We start from the raw sequence: 24003 nt of genomic DNA on the forward strand, positions 1-24003 counted from the left end.
TGTATGAATTACAACAGTCGGAAAACAGTCACTGAATTCAATAAAGATATTACCCAACAAACACGACAAAAGAAACCCATAAAATAGAATATTTAATTGATAATTTTTATGCGATAATGTCAGGTTGGCTAGGTGAATAAACCACATCGGATTATGTGGGTGCTAATATTATTATTATAACTATTATTTACTTATTTCTTTATTTAATATCATGACCAGTTTAAGACATCTTGTCATCATTTGGGTGTTTGGCCGACAGACAAACTTCTGATTTGGGTTCAGTAGTGTCGAGTTTCCGGTTTTATGTGCATAAGGTTTAAATCAATTCAGAACTGTTTTTTATCCCCATCTTAGTTACCACTTCAAACAACTTTTTAATCTACCTGTGACTATGTAACAGGAAAAAGTTGGATGCTATGTTTATAATGGAATTTTGAAGAGTATTTGTGCCAAAGCAGTAACTTTAGCCTAGTAGTGAGATTATGCGTGACTACTTTTTGGGCAGGGCCCAGATTCGAAATTCACTGTGGACATGAAACAAAAAATGAAAAAAATTGTTTTTTTCTAATAGCAGCTACCCCTCGGCAGGCAATGGCAAACCGCCGTGTGTATTCCTGCCATGTAAGAGCTTACCATAAAAAACCATTTGCTAATCGGAGGCGACATAAAATTGGCGTAACTGTGAAGTCTCTCTACGAGTATTTGTGAGAAACCATGAAGACGTACACCGCAAATAGCAGAAGGAGCTGAGCTTCATACCAAATAAGGGCGTATACGCCAATTATATAAATATACTCGTTTTTTGTTGGGACAACTAGCAAATACTGCACTCAGGCAACATTAAGTCCATTGTCCTGCACTCGGGTTCCCTTTTTAATTTTCCTTGAATCCAGCCAAGCTCCGAAGAAATCTGAGCAGATCTTCTGGTGTCAAGGAGCCAAGGTGGTTGCTTTTTAACCATAAGTGCTAAAAAGCTCAAGTCTGATTTAAGCGAAAGCCGGGCAGACTCACAGAAAGTGGTCCGCCGTCTTATGCTCCTTTCCACTGTCCACTGGGCAGAGTGTACTGTCTGATATGCCTACCTTTGCCATGTGCTTCGCTTATAGAAAGTGGCCCGTCATTAGTCCAGCCACCTGCCTACAGTCTCTTCTGCTGCGACAGTCGGTGGGACATGACAGGTACCATCAGTTTTGTCCATATGCAGCCTCACTCAGCCTGCCAAGCTCGCTTGTGGGTTGTAGTAACCCATTTGCTAAGCGTGGCTTTGATGGCTGCAGAAGAGAGTGTCAGAAGGGGTCACTTATATAATATATTATTGTAGTTTTAGTATTAGCTGAGCGGAACTAAGATAAATTTTCCTTTTAGAACTACAAGGCACTTTAAGCTCCTCAAGTTCACCCTGGCAAACAAATTATGAACATAATGATTATTTTCGATGTTTATTTTCGAATTTTAATAAATATTCATATAATTCGATATTACTCCGTGCGACGGCAAAAGTTATTCAGAAAAAATCTCATATGCATCGGAAGCTGTAGATTTTACATAGTTATGGTTCCTACTCTGGTTTTTGGATTTTCTCATCAATTTAACTTTTTAAAGTACGAATAAAATTTTCAATAAATCGTTTTAAATATTTATACTCAATCTATGGTATTGATATGAACATCAAACGAAAGAAAAAACATTCTGCTATTACAAACACATTGTTATTGACTTTTCAACTTCAATTTTCTCATTGCTTTATAGAAACGTAAAAAATTAGTTGAGATTTTCCTCCAAAAAGTAAATTATAAACAATGAATACTATAAAAACCTATATTGGTTTTGCCGAAAAATAAAAACACATTTTTTTCAATAGCTGTATTTATTTTCTTTTCTTTGATATCCACATTAATATCATGGAGTTGGTATAAAAAACGATAAAGTGATTTAAAAACTAATTTGCTGAGCAAATGAAAAACTGAGTATACGAATAATGTATTGTATAAGTATATAAAAGCTACAACTTCAGCTGGATATGACATTTTTTCTGGATAACAAACAAACAAAAAAACAGATTTTTGTCGCACGGTGTTATAGACTTCCTCTTGTATTCTATACATTTATTTATTTATTAATCAACAAACAGGATGCTTACAGGCCAAAAGAGACTAATGGATACAAATAGTGAGCTTATGATACGAGCGTCATAAGTAACTTCTTAAAAGTATACTTAGAATAAGAAAAATCAAAGCCCGAGGAATAAAACTAAGCATTAAATTGAGCTGGCATCTAAAAGGAGCAGTCATCCCATAAACAGATTTAACAAAAAAGTGTTCATTACAATGGAAAATGCGTGAGCGAACATTAATATGAATTTTCCTAAGCAGATACGGACAATCTATTGAGCCCATACTATTATCAAAGACAAAACACGTCGACAACCGGACACGCCTAAACTCTAAAAAAATGAGATTTATTAATAAGCAATAAGCGCAATAGGACGAAATGGAATCAATGAATTTCATCGAGCGCAAAGCGAACCGCACAAAAGCTCTCAGATCAGAATTTCATAGACCGCATGAAATTGTCTCTAAAGGACTACCACGTATTCTAATCTGGACCGAGCTAAGCACGAGTACATCGGTTTGAGAGTGTAAGGATCAAAAAATGAAGAACTACTTCGACGAGTTAGGGCCAACATTGCAACCGATTTAGAAAGAATACAGTTTATGTGGGTGGTGAAGCTGAGCTTGGGAACAAAATAAATACCCATATTTATTGAGAATGACAACTGATGTGTATTCTGTAACTGTGGTGCTTAGTTGAGACTGCTACTGTTCACTGAGCAATAGCCTGTCGGCTTCCCTGCTGATCTCTATTATGATCCTTTGAGGGCAAGTGAGTTGCACATTGAACAAATATTAATCTTTATATAAGAGGTGGCGCAAAATTAATCACCCTATCGGAAAGTTTATAATTTTTGGAAATGGCGTAATACGTAGGTCATATTTGACATTTTTGAACTACCTGGTAGACAGCTGCAGTATACCAACAGGCCAGTAAAAGTATCATCATTTATGTTTTATTTAATAAAAAAGTTGTTTAAAAACAAAATTGGATGATTAATTTAGGTCCCCGTTTATATTATGTTCTACATATGAATAGTCAAAAAAACCCTGAAAATCTGCAAAAGTATTTGGATATAAAAAAATTTAAATGTAATTCGAATGTGAAATTTCTCACAGGCCACCCGCATACATACGAACATACATATACATATACGAGTATGTGCTTACACGTATTGTAGAAACGAATATTTGAAATAGAATAATAAATATGAATTTTTTCAAGGGCTTTATAAATAGTCACAAGCAAAAAAATTTATGCGCCTATTCGAAATAATGTTGAGTTGAAAATTAAAATTTTATTTATTCCATTCACTGTTGGCGAGTTTTAGATATGCTGATTTAAGTTTCTTACGTCCTCTTTAAAACTTTGTGGTCCGCCGCCACTTATGAATACAAATAAATATATATATATTTTAAATGCTTTTGAAACCGAAGTGTTTTTTTTTGAAAATTTATATTATTGTTATTTTCCTCAATAATTCTTCATTCAGCTGCTGTAGCCAGTTGACTAATTCTAATTGATTTAATCTGTTAATACCATCAATTTGTCTACTAATCCAATCTTTCATCAGTTTTTAAAGTATGAAATGACTTCTCAAAAGATGAGGTTTTTATTATAACATCAGATGTAAAAAAAATAAAAATTAAACACATAGTAGTCATGATTCTTTAAGGTGGTTTTAAAATTAATAAAAAAGATGTTTAAAGTAATTATTAATTAATAATATATTTTCCTTCATTATTTACATTGCCGTCCCAACGTTTAGGCAAATTTTTAAAAGGTGATAATCAGGTGCTCCCATCCGAGCTCGTTCATCTTGCCTAATGCTTGCCTTGCGGTAAGAGCTCTTGCGTTGTCGTGGTGAAACAAAACTTTGCGTCTATTCACTAAAGACGGTCGATTTTTGTTAAGTGCCTCATTCAGGTTTGATAGCTGATGGGAATAATTTTCAGCAGTTATCGTCTGGTTTCGTTCCAGAAGTTCATAATAAACATTACCGGCCATATCCCAGCAAATAGACAGGAGAATTTTCTTGGAGTGAAGGCCATCTCTAGGGGTCGGTTCTGGTGTTTCATCTTTATCTAACCATTGGTGTTTGCGAACAGAACCCATTTTTCATCACCAATAACGATATAGTTAAAAAAACTTTCATTTTCAAGCCGTTGCAGCAGCTGAGAACACACATTCACTCTCTGCTGAAGGTTGGCGACGGAAAGTCTATGCGGAACCCATTTTCCCAGCTGAACCAGGTGCTTGTGAACTGTTCCATGCAATGAATTTAACCTCAGTTGTCACATCGACTGTCAAATTTGGCTCAGCTTCTTCGAGTTCGAGAGAGGCGTCGGAGTTAAGGGCTTCAGGACGACCAGCGCGGGTCCACGTCGCAGTTACCACTTCGGAGTTTCGAAAACCATTTTTGCGCAGTCCTTACACTCACGGTATCCTCTCCGTGAACAGTGTTTATTTCTGCAGCAGCAGTTGTTACATTTCTACCACTTTTATAAAAAAAAATACGAAATATGCCTCTTATACGCGTTCGAAGATTCCATTTTATTTTTTAACACCACGTGCTTCTATCCGCTTTTAAAATCACTTGTTGAATGCACAATATATCAAAGAAAATATAAATAGTTCCGTTATATTCCGCGAATAATTTTTTGTATGTTAAAATCGTACAAAAGTGAAATGATGGGTAAAATACGCACGAACATATGGACTGACCAATAATTTAGTTAAATTTGTTTCTGATAATTAAAAGCAAACAATAAACAAGTAGTTTTAAGAAATTTTAAAATAAGAATAAGAAATTATCAAATAATAAAATTTGGAAAGTTCAAAATAACGTAAATTTAAAAAAGAACCACAAATAGTTATCTTGAATTTTTTCATTATTTTCCGTTAAAGAAAAATGGTCTTAAATTTCCTTCCTACCTTCCTAATTTAAATATTAGGAAAATTTGCTCAGTCGCTCATATCAACACAAAAATGTTTAGCCAAAAACTGAGAACAACCAAAAAAGTGAAAGTAAATATTTCTATTAGAACATATTTAATTTATGTAGTCTGTGGGAAAACCAAACACTATTTTAGTTATGAACCATTTCTCGTACCACTTCGTTAAGGAAACTTAAAGTATAGAGTAAAGTTACGTTAAATTAAGTTAAGTGAATAACAACTATCTTAGACTATAAGTTTTAATTTTATCGGGGCATACAACTTAGTTCCGGAAAATAAAGGAGGAAGCGTCTGAAATCAAGTCTGGAGTAAAGTCCACGTATACGAGTACAAATTTATTTATGGCAATGCTCGATTAACCATTGAAAGCATAGTTTTCTTCATATGTTTATTTCAACGCGTTTATATTAAAGGGTTCATATCAGACTAATGCAGAATACAGACTAAAAAGACTTCTAGTATTTGAATAAAAGTAGATGGATTCGCGTCAATGGGTCTACAATACTTGAATGAACAAAAAAGCGTGATACACGGGACGTTGATGGAGTTGCTCAATCCGTTCGTGTAGGTCAAACAGCTGTACATTGAGCGTTTAATGAATAATTTACCGAAATCCTGAAAAACGGACATATAACTCCGGATGAGTACTACGATTGACAAGTCCACTTTGATATAATTGGATTTCATATATCGATTAATGTGTAAATACTCAGTATCTCGAAGAACACGTTTCATATTCTTTAAGGATTACTATACCTATTTGTGAACTTGAATAGTTTAGATATGATCTCCTTGGAAATTTCGATTATATATACGCTAACAGATCGTGAGGGTTAAGAGATAGTTGGCTAGTGATAATCTGGGAGCAAATCTGAATTTTTTCAAATTATGCAGTACCTCGAAGTTTTCGAGTGATCCCTTTAAGAGAATAAAATTTAGCAATATTTAAATATGAGAGCTAGGATAGTTATGGTTAAAGCGGTTGTCTTGTGTGGCACAATTACTCTTCAAAACATTGTATTGATAAAGCTTAAATATTTTGTCACATCCCTCCAATTCTGTTGGGAAAATAACCATTTTTTGGTATTTTCACCATCTTTAAGAAACTAATATAATTTTGTGCTTTTTGCATTACTAAGTTTATACAATGAATATTTATTTACATGCCTATGGATATTATCCTGCTCTTAGCTGTAGGCAACATATTTGTAAATCAATTCAATATTCAGATTTTTTGTAATTACTGGAAAATGGCTTATAAAAGATTGATTTTCTTGGTTTGAATCTGGTGTCGATGAAATTCTGTGACTCATTAGTTACAAACAGTGCTTGTTTCTTTTTAGTGGCCTTGATTAGAATAAATCACATTCTAAGGCTTATGTTTTGTTTTACAAAAGACAAGCCGGAAGACTCATGGGCTGGAAACTGAACGACAAACAGTTGGTGTTTCTCATTATGTGTCCAAGATAAGCTGTCTTGCGCCGTTTTATTATTTGTAGAAGTTCACGGTTTCGATTAACTGGTCGCCGAACCTCTAAGTTACAAACCAGGTCGTTCCACGGAATTTTCAAAACTCCCCTAAAAATCCAAATTTTGAGGCCACTTTGAGTGTTTAACATTCCATGCTATAAAAGAGTAGAAACCACACATAAAATTTCACAAAATGAACTTTAAGATTCATATGGAAGTCATGGCAGCTTAAGATCTTTCTAAACTTACAGGATGTGGATCTAGCCATTTCTGATCTAGTTCTTACTTCGGCTGACGTGTCCCAAATTTCATTAAGCCAACATCCAAGGTATTTGATATTTGAAACTTTTTCTATCCGGACATTGTGAACCATCAGGGTATGATTAGCGTTTGCGCCTGCTTGCCGTAATTTTTGCTGTGATGAACAACTTTATTTATTGTCGTTTGCAAATCATTCAAGTTGTCTGCTAATAGTAATTATTTATAACCACTCCATTAACAGTTATGTCTTCATGTGAATCCCAAAGAGGTTCTTGAAACACTTTCTCAGCATAGATGTTGAAAGGGAGAGGTTGTCTAACGCCTTTAAGAATGAGGATTTCTTGCGTTTTTCCGTTCTCAACATTAATTTCGGTCATCTGGTTCCAATAAAGACTCCTTAAGCATCACAACTCTTGTGAGTCAATATCGAGTGGTGCCGAAAGCTTTTTCAATAGTCTAGAAAACGCATGAATACAACAACACTTCACCAGTTCTCATACCATTTCTAAAATCATATTGCGTAAGGCCCACAGCTTATGCTCATTTTTTATGAATTCTGTTGTGGATTATTTTTATAAAGAATTTTAGTGAGTGATTCATTAGACTTATAAGCCTATATTCCTCACACTTTTTTGAGTTGGCTTTTTTTGTTAATGTAATTAAAACAGATTTTAGCCAATCCTGTGGAAGCTGCCAGGTATCATAAATGTGATATGAAATGCGCAGAAGTACCTGTAAACCTTCTTCATCAATTAGTTTTAAAATTTCTGCAGGAATTTCGTCAAGGCCAGTTGGTCTGCTAACCTTTGAAGAACAAATAGCTTTTCCTATTTCGTTGTTGTTGTTGTTTTAACAGTAATAGAAGCTCAGTGTAGGGTATATGACCGGTCGTCTTCGTCTGGCTCATCTAAAGGTAGGCCCTGTAATCATGCTTTTTCGACGGGTTGGGTCCAGAGGGAGAGGGGGGTTAGATGAGTAGGTTTTAGGGGGCATATGAAGAAGTGGTTAGTGTCGTGCGGAGTATCTTCACATGCCGGACATGTGTTTGGTATGTCGGGGACAATTCTGCATAAGTAGGAGATTAACCTGCTACAGTATCCAGAACGTAGTTGTGCCAGTGTTACGCGTGTCTCACGGGGAAGCTGGAGCTCTTCATCTGCAATAGGTGGTGGTTGGTCTCCGATTATGGCATTCACAGGGCGGGAGCTTAAGAAAGTGGTGACGGTCTCCCGGTGAATGTCGTTTATTAACTGCCTGAATAGTGTCTGGTCGAGTAGATTTCTGTCAGTTTTGCCCCGGATCTCGTCGGCATAGTTTAAAAGGTGTCTGCTGATGCACCTAGGAGGCGGCTCTGGCTCAAGCAGGTGTCTGCAAGGGTAAAACCTGCCTTAGCACACCAGCCGGAATTGTTTGCTGAGCAGTTTATTGTGCTCCATTACAGGGAGCATTTGTGCCTCGTTGTGAAGGTGTTGAATAGGGGACATCAGGAGGCAACCGGTCGCTGCACGTATTTTTGTATGTTTGTGGCTTTATCCACTGCGTGTCACTAGTTCCAGGCGCAGCATAGTTTAGAATCGGCCGACCAATTGCCTTAAATGTCGATAGCAACACTTCTTTGTCTTTGCCCCAAGTGCTGCCGGCAAGCGACTTGAGAACCTTGTTGCGATTTTGGACCTTAGTGGCAATTGCGGTTGTATGCGCTGAAGAGGAGAGCAAACAGTCAAAGGTAACACCCAAAATTTTGGGATTGTTTACCGTCGCAATTGGTGTGTCATTGACTTTTATCCTGAGGGACAGTTTGACCTCCTTTGTGCAGGTGGTGAAGAGGGTCGCCGTGGATTTAGCGGGGGAAAGTTGGAGATTCTTCGCAGTGAAAAAGCGAGAAAGGTCTGTGAGGTAGCTGTTCACTTTGGAGCACAGACCATCGATGTCATTGACCGACGCCATTATCGTGCAGTCAGCGTATGAGACCAGGGAGACTCCCTCTGGTGGTTGGGGGAGCTTCGAAGAAGTTGAACAGCAAGGGTGAAAGGACACCACCCTGTGGTACACCTTGCTTAATCTTCCACCGCTCAGGTAGTTTGCGGACCACCTCTTCAGCCCTGGCGGGAGTGTCGACTGATAAATATTATCTAGTAGCGTGGAATGGCTGACTGTATCGAAAGCTTTCTTGAGGTCCAACGCTACTAGGACAGTCCTCTCGCAGTGGCGGTTTGGGTTAAGCTCGCGGTTTATCCGGGCGTTTATGGCGGTGAGTGCAGTGGTGGTGCTATGCACTCGTCGGAAAACTAGCCCTGTCTAGTGAACAGTTTTCTATTCGTCTAATGGTATGGTGTAGCCGGTGACATCATTTAATAGGTTAAAAGGTGGTCAATTGCTACTGAATATTTACGGACATTCCGTTTCCATAGAACTTTCTTCTCATTTGTTTCTCATTTTTTTCATTAAATAGCAAAGGGCCTTCGTTTTATGGTATACGCCGTAAGTTCTTTTGAGCATTTTGTGAAGCTGTTAAATGAAACATAATTTATTAGCCTTCGTCTATTTTTCATAGTCTGTAAGAAATACTCCATTCCTCGATTATTATTAGTTAAAAAAAAAAAATAATAAACAATTTTAGGCTTATGTATATAAGAAAACTGTCACTCTCATACATTCATATTGGTGTTTCTCTGCACTTCTTGGTGGTCCCCCTGTATTCGCCCATTTAGCACTATTTTTCCATTTTTTATGTTCGCATACATATAAATTATGCCGTTAAGCCATTTAATAGTGGCAGTTGGCAATTAATTGGACAGAGGGGCTAGCAAATATACAAATACTTTTAATGCTTTTACTTCCGCCCCTCTAGCGCTCGCTTCCAATCATCTGACTGACCAAACGTACATTACCGCTCCAGATGAAAGTGCCAGCGAATGGTGTTCGACGCATGTTTCTTAGGCTTTCAACGATCGATCGTCGCTATTTAATGCTAATGCGTAGCACATTTTCCTATTCTCCCAAATACCTTTGGCATCTGAACATCTTTTTTTATGATTTTATTTATTCTAGACAAATGTTTTGTTTGCATATATTTCCACGTTTTTTTTTTGCCAAACGCACGCAGATCCACCTAACCAAATCTAAAGCGTTGGCAAATTAAATGTTGATGATAATTATTGGCGGCAACAGTAACAACAACAGCAAGTAAATAACAACAAAGGTGGCGGAAGACACCAATAACAAATGGGGAGCAACAACAACAAACACATTGGCAAGAAAAAATCAACTAATCTTCAATTTGAGACTGGTCAGCTTATTTAGTCTACTTACAGAATCCGCTGGAGCACGGTTGATTTCGTTGTTTTTTAGCTATTCTTTCAATTCGTCTAAAAATTGGCAGCATTATACGAATGCTGATCCATTAGACTTTACAGGGATTAATTTGGAATAAAAAAAAGATAAACGTGGTTTTGAAAAAGAACAAAAGCGAAGAAGAAAATAAATATAGAGTGGAAAATTTTGTGTGCGGGGATGATGCTGATCCGAAATAGTCAATGGGACTATTTTAAGAATAAAAGGCAAACAGTTTAAAGAGCTATAATTAAAAGCACTGTAATTAAAAACGAAGTTGAAATTAGTGATTGTGATGAAGAATAACGAAAAGAGGACGCTCATCGCAGGGAAAAACTCGTATAAAAGATGCAGGAATATTTTTTACTAATACCCGTAAATTGGTGGCTAAATAACTAAACCCGCATCTTTGATAGCCTTAACGATCTGTGTAACTATACGAAGCAATATTTTTAGGATAGAAAAAGTTGGATTCAAAATTTCGATTCCTTGCTTTAACCTGAGTATTACTTACACAAAGCTCTGTGCCATGCATTTATTCACGGAATCGCGCACCGCTAGGCATTGCTTTTATTGGTTTCTAGTATAACCTCTGGACTTCTTTTCAAAAAGATAGCTTGCTTAAGATTATATATACGATTTTTACATCACTAATTTTAAATTTCTTAGAAAACACCGAAGCTTTGACCAGCCAAGGCCTGCTGCATGATTCGACACAACCAGCAACTCCCAGGTGAAATGTTTGTTGAATACCGTCTGTGGGATATGAGCTGCTATTTGGGTGTTTCCAAATTTGTGTTGATAATGCCGCGCTGATTTTTGACAATTTTTGCGTTAACGGTATAAGTTGTTTTCTTCCATATAAAAAATGTCGAGCATGCGTTATTTGGAGCTATTTGTGGAACAACATCAAGACGCACGCCACAAAGAGGAGGAGTAGTTCGGCTGAACACATAACAGAAGTGTTCGCGCCATTTATTAGTCTTTTATTGGTTATATGGAGAAAATGCGCACGACTGAATCAAAAACAAAAAAAAAATAATAAATGCTAAAAAGCAACAAGGTTCTCGAGCCACCTCAGACTATAAAGTCCAAGTTCAACAGGCTGTAAAATTGCATACCCGACGTTTCTTTAAAAATTCTGTTGTTGTCAAAAATTGTGAAATCTGATGGAAATTGTTGAATGTTTTTTAATTAACTATGAAGTTTCAAACTTATATTTAAACGATTTTTGTAGGAAAAAATGGTTTAAATAAAATGAGAACAAAAGAAGAAAAAACAATAAAAAATAAAAAAGGCCAAAAATCAACACGATTTTTAGCCACTTCAAACTTACGCTTCATTATATATTGTAAAATATCAATGGACTATAAAACTACGTACTCAAATTCTACTTAAAATTCCAGAAACAGTGAAATTTTATGAAAATTTGTTGATTTGTTTTCCTAAATTACACAAAGTTTGTAACTTGGGATTATATAGTTTTTGTAGGGGAATGAACTATATTTTCAAAATTATTAAAATTAAATAAGAAATAAATAAATTGTCAAAAGTTGTCAATAAGTCCGTGGTCACAGTGTCTATTTCATACACCCAATAATACACAAGGCCAGGCACATATGCGGTACAGCAAAAATAATTTCATCATTTATTTTACCGGAAGTTTTATATGTACATTATTCGAAAATATCATTTCTAAAGTCAGCTTGAGCACCGACTTAGTTTGGGACGTTGCTGTGGCGAAACAACCGTTGAATTAACTCTTCAGCCCTTCAGTAGGGTGCAGACATCGGTCGCCGTGTAAGCCAATGATAGGCTGAGGGAATATGCTATTTCTATGGTGAAACATGTGAATAAGTAATTAGTATCGTCCGAGGTACTTCATATGCTGGACATATTTATTTTGGGGAAATCAATACATTATTTTCTCGGTAGATGGCTGTAGAGATCGATATCTCGTAAAGTATCGATCAAGCAATTCAAAGTTTATGCTCGTTGTCAAGGCGACATTTCACACTAAAAAATTCTTTCGCTGTTTTTTGTTTCTTTCATTCAGTTACGAGTTACAGGGTGTTAACAATGGAAGTCAACAAAGGGAAAAATCAATTCGGTACCTTTTAGAGTTTTTCTTTGATAAAGGCGAAAATGCAAACCAGGCCGCTGAAATTGTGCATGGTATTTTGGTGTCGATAGTGCAACAGTTAATTACTTGCAATTTTGGTTTCGTCGATTCCGTTTATTTGTTAAAGTTAAAGAAAATGTTGATAAAATCACAGAAATAATCGAAGTTGACCGGCATGTTAGTAGTCGTAGCACCGCCCAGTAGCTAAATATTGATCGTAATGGATGAAACTAATAATGTCTATTATGTCGGGGTTCATTCTGGTGAGGTAGGAGTTAAACATGCTATAATTTCCAGCACGTAGTTGAGCCAAAATTGCGCGGGTGTAATGAGGCAGCTGAAGTTCTTCGTCTGCGATTGGTGATGATTCGATGAGGGCATTCGCGAGTGGGGAGTTTAGGAAGGAGACAAGAGACTCCCAGCGAATGTCGTTCAATGCCTGTGAATATTTATATACTGTGCCACTTTCATTATCTTTAGTCCCAATTTCGGTATTTCCTCTAATGTTGGTCAGCATTTCTCGTAACAAATACAGCGCCAACATCTTATCTGGTGGTGTTGTGGTATTTCGCGTAGTGATCCAGTTGCAAACAAACTTGCATGTCCAAATACTCATACCAATTAAAAATATGTGCACTTGTGCTCACATAATGAAGTTACTTTAACTTTTTACATCATTCGAACTATTTTTCGTCCAATTTTTTTATAAAAATATCTTTTTGGAGGTCATCCGCGTTTTCTACTGCCCATCATATAAGAGTTGAAGGTCTTGTTCTTTTAAAAAAATATTATTTAGTGTATAATAAAAATCTAGGAAATCAAAGTTCCAGGGTGTGTACAAAATTCACCAAATTGCCCGAATTCTCCAAATTTCAAAAAATTACCACCAAAAATTTTTAATTGTTTAATCAGAATGAAAACTTCTGGTTGTGCAGCTCTATAGCCCATCCAACCTTATTACAATAAAATGTAAGTTTGAAGTCATACAAAATTGCGCTATTCTATAGCATTTTCTTGCTTATAATATTCAGCACTTTCCTCCATACAAAATACTTCCAAACATGCGCGTTATATCGATTGGATGAACTATCATACTTACAATGGTTAAAGTTTCAATAAAGTTGTCTCATTCGCTTAACTCTTTTCTGAACTTATTATGGGTCGTTTAGATGCACAACTTTGTTTCCACTGTTTTGTGCCTCCAAAACTTCGTTAACTTTCAGCAATTTTTTTCTTGACGGTGTAAGGCTTTCTCTTAGTATACTGAAACTACTAAGCAGCGACCTAGGCCTCAACGCGCATCAATTCAGGATGTGTTAAAAATGCAGGAGGTCGCTATCGAGTATCGTAAAACATTCTTTGTTGGGTCCCCGGCCGCTCTGGAGTGGAGGGAAATGAAAGTGCGGATGAGTGTGCAAGGAAAAGTTACGAACTTGACTCTCGTGAGTGGTAGCAGACAATAGTATTGATTTGGGCGTAATCTAGGAAACCAATAAAAAAGGTTTCTGACTACAAACTTTCGGACCTCCATAGCGCTCTGGCTAAAACTGAATATGAAAAGGACAAAATGTTTGTTTGGATTGAACAGATCAACTACCAACGTTCTCATCAGTGTTATACAGGGTGGACCATATAGCGTTTGCTTTTTAAACCACCTATTTTTTTGGGATTGGTAACACAAATGACATGTCAAATGTGTTCATAATTTACTTAAAGGTTTGACATTTACGAAATGGGACGCTATATGCCAATGTATTTTGCAGGAGTTGGAGAGATGAAAAAGAAACTGAGTCGGTACAACACCTCCTCTGTGAATGATATTGAATCTTCTTTTATATTGGATAAAAAAAAATATAAAGTTTATACTCGATACTTTTTATGGGAGAAAAGGCCTAAGGCCAACTAGCAAAAAAAATTGTCAAAAAGCACTGGTATTTTGTAGACTTTTGAAACTTACTCTTTCAGACTATGGAACTGCATATCCAGAAAAATTCTAGAAGTTTTCATTAAAAGTTGAAAGCTTTGATGAAATTTTGAAAATTATTGACAAAAAAAAATTTTTTTTTAAGTTTGAAACTTTGCATTAAATGACTTTTTTCAAAGCGAACTGTATAAAAAAAATGTGGTGTATTTATAATTGTGCAATGGGGTGTATATGAGAAGAAATCACACGGACACGAATTAATAGTGGCTACTGTTATTACTAATTTTTTTTTATTAAAAGCTAGTTAGTCACAGAAAAAAACGGGAAATGTTGATGAGCTTTTAAAATCAAATTTAAAGTTTCGGGTGTAAAATTCTTCATCGCCACTTTCATCTTCATTTAGTATGAAAAATCCTTCGTATGTGGCCGAAAAGGACAATTTGGAATGGCTACTCTTCGTAAGCGAGTTTGGTTGTTGTGTTTAACATTCTTGACCACACATTTAAAAATACAAAAAATAAATATATATATTTTATATTGTATATATTACATTATTGAAGAAACCAATATTGCACCTGACTTAAGTACTTACTTTACTAATATCGTACTCTCGAATACCCACTTACAGATTGGATCGAAAGTCATCACGTGGCATGATCTATGAGAATGAGGAACTGAGGCTGCGTACCATCAACATAAATGCTGAGGTTGAACGAGGTAAATATGTTCGCTATACATGTATATATGTATGAAGCTATGTAATACAAAAAATGGTAAACTACAGTCAGCGTCCATATTAGTGTGCACCTGCCGAAACTATTTTTTGGAAAATAGCTACGCACAGATTTGCCAAGTGGTTAGTCTTAGCATATTCTATTAATGTTAGGTAGAAAACTTAATTATTTATGAGTAATTTTTTCATAAAAAATGGCTTAAAAAGAAAACAACAGGTAGAAAAATGTGCCTATGAGTATAAAGCTGTAATCAAATAAGAAACAAAGATGAAAGGCAATAAACATAAAAATGTCAGCCACTTGGTCTGCTCAATGTCATAGTGGCCATTCAAAAGTAGTTTATGACTAGTAAAGGGTTCTCCATTATGGGTGGATTGAGGCGTATATGGGATAAATACTGTTGAGTGTGAGTTATTAACTAATATAATATTATTCACTGTTTTTGAAAGTTCCATGTATACCATACGACCATATATTCACAAAACGCCGAGTCTTGGAAAAGGCCCATGAAATGAGAATCGATAAACACAACTTTTTGTCTATTTCGAAACCGCATTATACACCATGAAAAGGAATTGTGTATGTGCGATGTCTAAATTTGGTATCCCCGCATAACTAATCCGGCTAGGCAAGATGGCGGTGAGCTATACCAGCAGCGTTAACAAAGTTGGAAAGGACTGCTCCGAGCCCTTTGATACTAAACGAGTTTTCAGACAGGTTGACTCGCTGTTGTGTGACTTCTTTAATCTGATGTTGGAGATGATCGTACGAGCCGCAGAACTTAATCGCTCAGGCACAATTTTTTATAAGAGCGTACAATTGTTGGCGTAAGCCGACCTTAACAACCGCGCTGTTAGTTCTGCTTTTTCCAAATTGCATAAAGAAGCAAAACGAATGGATCTGGTGGTGAACGAGAACGAGAAAACGAAGTACCTCCTGTCATCAAACAAACACTCGGGGGATTCGCTTATCGGCACCCACGTCACTGTTGACAGTTATAATTTTGAGGTTATAAAAGACTTCGTGTATTTAGGAACCAGCATTAACACCGATAACAATGTCAGCCTTGAAATCCAAAGTAGAATATCTCTTGCCAACAAGTGCTACTTTGGACTAAGTAGGCAACTGAGCAGTAAAGTCCTCTATCGACGAACAAAACTAACACTCTACAATACTCTCATCATGCCCGTCCTAACGTATGGCGCAGAAGCTTGGACGATGACAACATCCGATGAAGCGACGCTTGGAGTGTTTGAGAGAAAGATTCTGTGCAAGATTTTTTGACCTTTGCACGTTGGCAACGGCGAATATCGCAGACGATGGAACGATGAGCTGTATGAGCTTTACGACGACATAGACATAGCGCAGCGAATAAAGATCCAGCGGCTCCGTCGGCTGGGTCATGTTATCCGAATGGTTACAAGCGCTCCGGCTCTGAAAGTATTCGATGCGATACAAACGGATGGTAGAATAGGAAGATCTCCTCTGCGTTGGAAATATCAGGTGGAGAAGGGCTTGGCTTCACTTGGTGTGTTCTACTGGCCCCGAAACGACTGACATGATCGGCCAAAATCGTTTAAGCGATTTGGGTGACTCCTGCCATTAAACTTCAGAAACTCTCTAAGAAAAAGTCCCACGATCTCAGTAGATAGTTCGAGAAAAGATATCCTAATCGATCGTGTAGAATATCCATCGTATGTAGCACAGTCTTACTGAAACCACCTTCATTTGGGCGACAAAGGTAGGTTAACATTGATATGGTCCGTTCGCTGTAGATGGGATGGCTTTGTCAGTGCAATTTTCGAATCATGGCTTTTCGAGTGCAACTCATTCAATAAGGGGGACATAAAGGGACACAAGGCACATTGACGCCACCATAGCGTGTCAACAACGACCCATCCCTATTGGAAAGCCCTTTATAATAATGAAATTTGTGCTTAGAGTAGTGTTTTGCACCTTGAGCGTCTAGACAACAGCGGCCAGATGTGCGAATGTCGTTAAATGTGTATTTGCGGAGTGGTGGAACGGCAAAAAAGGCAAAAAAAAAAAATAAAGATAAATTTAAAAAAAGAGATAGTAAAAATGAATAGAATATTTGTTTACAATCGCATAACCTATTCGTGTTCAAAATGAAATAATTAATTGTATTGCGCGTTTTGGGCGAACGCACGCCAGCTGATATAGCAAAGACAAAAAAAAATAATAGTGAAAAATGTAAACAAACCGCAAAATGGAATATATGTACAAAATTTAGTTTAATTTTTTTCTCGAACTTTATTATTTTCTTGCCATTTTCCTTGACTTTCCGTGCTTTAATTCAGTAGATGAGAATCGCACATCGAAAATGTCACTCTTTGCATGCGCTCCCGACCTTATAAATTATGTGCGATCACTCTCTCTCTCTCTCTCTTTCCCACTCTCCCTCTTTCTCTTTCTCCCTTTTACACTCTCTATCGCTCTGTCTCTGCCATTTATTCACTCTATCAGAGATTTTCCATCTCAACACCAGATCTCTTCAGTTTACCGGTTTCGCTCACCGCCTGGCATTCTCTCACACTCCCTGTTAGAAAAGCTTTTTAGGTCCTGCACTCGAGCAAAAACTACGCGCCCTCTCGCACTTCCTTCCTCTCGCCATCTCTACTCGCTCCACTCATTCACATGGCAAACGAAGCATTTGTTTTGTCTGCTTTTGAGACAGATTTTCGGTTTTCTGTTTATCTTTCGCGTATTGTCAGTCCAATAATTGGCGTCAACGTTTTTGAAAATTTTTAATTTCGGCAGTGTGTAAATACTCACTCATAGCTACGTAACATACGCATACATGCAAATGTCTTATAAATGCAATATATAAAAGATTATGAATTTTTGTGATTTTGCTGAAATTTGTGAAATTTTTGAAAATCTGCAAAATGTCCAACCAGTCAGTGTTGACTTTTTAAATATGCTCGAACGAACGAACAAGCAAGCGCTAGCGGGCACGTGTGTTGTATACTCATATCCATATATACATACATATTTTACTTAAGTATATTCAATTTCACATATTTCAACAGCCGATCGATCGACAGTTCATTATATACAATTTTTATTGACGTTTAAGCAAGAAATGCCTTTTTGGTCAGCGTATACACATATACATACAAGTGTATACATATGTACAGGCATTTTTTTTGTAAAATTTCCAATTTTCACATAATTAACGAAAAGTGTGTGTGTATAAGTGTAGTGCTTGTGTTTTGTAAATGATTTGTGAAAATTAGTTTCGAAAACGAGACGCTAATGTTGTTATTTATTTTGTGGTTGTACGTCTATGTAGAACAAGTTGTTGCTGCTGTTGTTGTTGCCAGTTGAAATTAATGTACTATATGCTTTTACATTTCGTGAAGCATTAATTCATGTCACCTTTTTATTTCAATATTTACGTATTTACATATGTAAAAATGTATAAAGGGTCGTCCAAATGCAAGTTTAAAAGTGAAAAAGAAAAAAAAAATAAACGAAAATTATATTGTTTCATAGATCAATTGACATTATGAAATAAATAATATATTTCACCTATTTACGTAATAGAATTTCATGCCTACATGAGCCAATTCTGGACGCCTCAGGAAAAGATATCCTTCTTTTTTTACGCGATTGCAATCAGTCCTTGGTTCAGGTCTAGGATTAGAAATGCCGCCAGTTACTTCTTTTCTTTACACGGTTGAGACTGTTATTTATAGCATTTGCAGACAAGTCCCTCTGAACTTCGTTTTTTCGTTCTCGTTCCCTGTCGAGGTCAAATTGCATTTGTGCAGTGATGACAGAAATCAGGACTAGACGACAGAGGATACAAATCAGATATTAGAAAACGGGCACTAGATGATAGAGGACAGATAACAAATTACAAAAATGAGATGTAAAAGATCCGATAAGAGTGGCTATATGGATATCAGAGGCTTGATCACTGGAGACCAGTTCTCAGAAATCAGGGACTAGGGACTAATAAGAACAGATACCAGTGAGACAAAGGGGAGAGGAAAAAGATCATAAAAGACATCTAAAACTAGAGAACGCAGGATGGAGATCAGGATGGATCAGGAGGGAACCTCCGTTTGTGATAGATCAAGATGATTATCCCACTTAGTACGCTAAAGATGTATTGCCTGGATAAGCTTAATGCTACTGGACTCAAGTTTGCAATCGCCACTCTGTAGCGCTCATCCTCGTTAAGTGAAAGTTAGCTTTCAACAGCATTTTAGAAACAAAAGAACCACTGATGCTTCAATCTCACACTTTCCCTTTTGTCTTTTCACAATCACGTTTTTTCTCCGTAAAGTCTCGTGGCGTTAATTATTCTCGTTATAAAAGATGAATAACGGCTTCTAGATAGTTCAAGCTGTTCTAAGCAACTAACTGAGCAGCAATAAGGAAGATCGTTAGCTCGATAGCTGAGGAAAGTGGAGCGTAAGCAAAAACCTACATAGATGCGATCTTTGTTCAAATTTTCATTACATTTTGAGATCGATGCCGAGTAGATACTTTTGGATAGAGTTTTACACACGCAATCATAGCAGCCATATTCTCGTCGATGCTACGGGGGCCATGTTATTGCGCACTGACAAGTTAGTCTCATGAACTTTTGTTTGAACTTGCGGAGAGAGGACGCTTCGTTTGTGTTGTTACTTTTTTTGTTTAAGTAGATCAATAATTATATCATAAAAATATGTATATTAAAGTGCCTTGCGATTCAATTCGTTCTGGAGAAATATTTTTGACTGTAATTAAATATATGTATTAACAATATCTTCAGTGAATAATGAAACAAATTTGACGCTATTTGGTAGGTAGAAATGATATATAATTGAATTGAACTGCTACTAGGTTTTTCTTATACAGTCCAATTTCCAAATCAAGAAATATATACATACAAGATGGGGCTACGTGCCACGAAACCATTGCTCTTTTATGGGAAAAGTTTCCAGCCGTGTTATCTCTCGAAGAGGTGATCACAATTGACCACTGATATCTTGTGATTTAACACCTTCTGACTTTTTTCTTCGGGGCCACGTGAAAGCGAAGGTCTACGCCAACAGGCCAGGGTCGATTCAAGACCTCAAAGATGGAATTCGTGAGGCTATCGATAGGGCAGCCACTTTGCAATTCGGTTATGGAAAATTTCATGAAAAGGATATTGTCCTGTAAACGTGGTCGTGGTGGTCATTTGATTGATGTTGTTTTCCACTATTTACATTTTTAATGAGCTAATATTTTTTTTTTCAATATTTCTTGCAGTTTATCAGCATCATTTATATTTAGTATACAATTTTATATGAAAAGTGTTTTTTCTTATACAAATATTTTTATAAATATTTTTTTTTAATAAATTTCTTTTACCAGATAATTTTTTCTGAAAAAATATTTTTTTCGGTTATCAGCATCCTTCATAGTTTTTATAAAATTTTATATGAAAAGTATTTTTTCTTACAGAAATACTTTTATAAATATTTTTTTCTAATAATTTTGCTTTACCGTATAATTTTTTTTATTATTTATTTACTTTATAAAATTATATAAAAAAATCTTTTTGTATTAATTATTAATTTTTCTTTGAGTAATAACTTCTTTCGGAAACATTTTTTTGTTTTTGCTATCTGCATCATTTATATTTTTTATAAAATTTTATATGAAAAATTGTTTTTTAGTAAAATACTCTTTTTTATTAAGATATCTTTTTTTATAGATATTTGCTTTTTGCCCAATAACTTTTTTTTCTAAAAAAATATTTGGTTTTTTGGATATTTTATAAAATATGTGTGACGAAAATTTTTTTTTATTAAAATATTTGCTATAACCAGATTTCTTAATAATTTTTTTCGGAAAAAATATGTTTCTTGGTTGTCAGCATTATTTATTTTTTTAATTTGATATTAATTTTTTTTTATTAAAATGCCCTTTTTATTAAAATTTTTTTTGCCTAATCATTTTTTCGGAAAAAATATTTGTTTTGTTTAAGTTATCAGCATCATTTATATTTTATACAATACAATATGAAATAAGATACGAAGAAGGTTTTTTATAGAATTATTTTTATTACTAAAATATTTGTTTGTAACCATTTTACCAACTAATTTTTTTCTGGGTATCAGCATCATTTATATTTTATATAATACTAGAAATGAAAAGTTTCTTTTTGTTAAATTCTTGTTTTTGTAAAGTATGTTTTTTACTCAGTGCTTTTTTTCTGAAAAAAATTTTTTTTATGAAATTTTATATGAAAATGTTTTTTATGCACCCGCTGTTTTTTAAAAAAAGGTTTTTTTAACCTTTTTCCCTAATAATTTTTTTCTGTAAAAATATGATTTGTGGTTCAGGATCAGCTATATTTTTTATAAAATTTTCTATAAAATTTTTTTTATTAAAATATTTGTTAAAAAAAATATTTCGTTTTGCCCAACGTTATCGTTATGTTTTTTTGTGTTTTAGTTATGAGCATTACTTTACTTTTTTATAAATTTATTTTATTATTATTTATAATTTATTTTATATATGTGAACATATTTTTTTATTAAAATACTTTCGTTTTTATTAAAATACTCTTTCTTAACAATTTTTCCTAATAATTTGTTAGAAAAAATATGTTTTTTGGTTATCAGCATGACTTACATTTTTTATAAAATTAAAAAAAAACATTTTGTTTTATTAAAATACTTTTTATTAAAATATTTTTTTTTGCCAACAATTTCTCCTTTCTTCCGAAAAAAAAAATTTTTTTTATTATCAAGATCATGTAGAACTTTAGGTTAGTAATTCACAACTAGTAGAGGGATGCAATAGCCACGGCAATCTAATAAAGGTAAAATATAAAGTCTCAAGAAACTTGGTATTTCATTGACTACTTATAGAAAGATTGAGTCAAGCATTTTAGTAGCAAATTGCCGATAGCGTTGCAATACAAAACCAAGCTGATATTTTGACCACCCTCTGTGGAGGTGCATAAGCGTGTACAGGTATTTACATACATACGACTACGAGTATGAATTGTTTAAGGACACTCTCGTCATGCGCTGATTAATGTAGTGTAATATATTTACTGTGGAGGTCGTCAAACTGTCGTCAATTGTAATAATATTTGAGAAAATTATGTCAGCACTTTAAAAATGTAGTAAAGAGTAAAAGAAGAAATCGAAATATAGACTAATAAACACTTGAGGAAAAAAATAATAAATTGTTTCTGTTGTTGTTTTTAAGTGATGATACGCAATCGTTATATTAGAATTAGGGCCCTAACAAAAATACTCATACGTACTCAGTCTTTCCAGTTCAATTGGCAATTTCTTTTAAAATGCATTCGAAAGTTAGTCATACCATCTTTATTAGAAAGTATGAAGAAATATTTTGCATTTTCTATGAACTGCGGCTAGTGTGAGTAACACTCAAAGTGAAATTGCGAATTGATCTAGGCAACTGAGAATGCATACCTTCTTTTAGGCCTTATGGGTCGGTGATATCAGTCAAATATTCATACCTGCGTCAGGGCGCAAAAGTGAAGATAAAGAGAACATCAATTAGTACTGCTTTGATTTCGATTTGATAATCATTGGAGAAGGCAGAAAAGTAGGAAGGAGGGAAGGCAGGATCATAAATGTATTTCCATAGTATTTTAATGATAATTTGAATAGCCAATTTGAAGTACCATAAAAGCTCTGTGGCTACTCAACCCATTGCCTTATGAATCGATCGACGATTGACTGCTAATGAAGCCTTTTGGAAATGTCAGTCAAAGTTAGCAATGAATTTTCGACAATTATCAAAATTCTTGCTGAGAGTGACCGCCCATTGAACGCTTTTTGTCCATGAAAAATGTGTTTTCTTTGTGCTTTACAACGATGTGCAATTCTTCCAAACCTGTGATGCATGACCGTGCGTAATAATGAAATTGTTGTTGTGGTTTTTCGCATGCATAGATGATTTCATTGAATTTATGAATGCACATTGCACAACCTTCTGATTTGTGGCTACCAAGGCGAATGTGTTGTTTTGATAAATTTTTTGTTTTATTGTAAATTAGAAATTTATATACAGTAGCGGTCGCTGAAATCTGGGCACCCTGTTAGAATGTGTACACTTTGTTGCGGACACCTGAGGGCCTGAAAAATTTGTCTGCTTATGAAAGGTATGCGTTTATGGGAGGCGTCCGCTTATGAGAGAAGTGTAAAAAAAGTAAATAATATGTTATGGGAGCGTTAAGGTGTCATGGGAGGGTTGTCCACTCAAGAGAAAACAACTAATAAAAATTCTTAAAGATTTGTGGTGTGTACTAAAAAAGTGTCCTCATATGCGAGGTATCCGGTTAGTAGGGGTGTCCGCTTTGTTATTCATAAATTTTCACTTAGAAAAAATCAGATGTTCACATTATACGATATTCCTGTAGGAATTTTCATAAAAGAAACATCTCCCATCCCAACTCTTGTTTTTCTATACATTGTTGGATATTTGCATACGTCTAATACACTAAAAAAATCATACAAATCTTATTGTGTTTTTCCGCACCTGAATTCAATGTCAAAATTCATTTAAAGGCTGCCTCAGCTATTTTAATATACATCTCCAAAAGAAACAAAAAAAAAAAATGGAGCATTTGATGGAAATTGTAATTTATTTATTAAACGAGTTTTTAAAGTTGTTAATGGCCATTAGAGTATTTTAAAAAAAATATTTTTGTTGCACGGAAGTAGAAATTAGTTTAAGGAAAATTATAACCTTATACAATTTAACTTCAGCACTAATTTACGAGGGGTGTAGTTTTTGTGAGGTAAAGTACACGTTTTTGTTTTCCCACATTTGCTTATTTTTTCACACATTTTTCACGATTTACTAATCGCACACTCAAATTATTACAGAAAAAGGTACGTGTAGTGCAAATAAATAAAGAAAAATAAGACTAATATCTTAATTATAATTAATAATTATTAGTGAATCTATTATTATTATTATTATTATTTAATTTTTTACTGTTATTATAAGTTCAATTGCTACCAACAAGTGTTCGTATGTCAGTTTCAGCAATTGTAGTTTAAGGGGTTACATGGGTTTCGTCGGGTAAAAAAG

The 24003-nt window shown here is 35.1% G+C and overlaps 1 protein-coding gene across 5 annotated transcripts in view; it reads left to right on the forward strand.

The window, feature by feature from the left end:
* The window catches only part of LOC128862553 (uncharacterized), a 104131-nt gene that overhangs the window by 68716 nt on the left and 11412 nt on the right, over positions 1 to 24003 (forward strand). For all 5 annotated transcript variants that reach the window (XM_054101255.1, XM_054101270.1, XM_054101287.1 and 2 more), the window contains one exon: positions 14808 to 14896. In XM_054101255.1, coding sequence (XP_053957230.1) covers positions 14808 to 14896 — 89 coding nt within the window. The remainder of the gene's footprint in view (positions 1 to 14807; positions 14897 to 24003) is intronic.

The sequence above is a fragment of the Anastrepha ludens genome, chromosome 2 (genome assembly GCF_028408465.1).
Source record: "Anastrepha ludens isolate Willacy chromosome 2, idAnaLude1.1, whole genome shotgun sequence".
Classification (NCBI taxonomy): domain Eukaryota; kingdom Metazoa; phylum Arthropoda; class Insecta; order Diptera; family Tephritidae; genus Anastrepha; species Anastrepha ludens.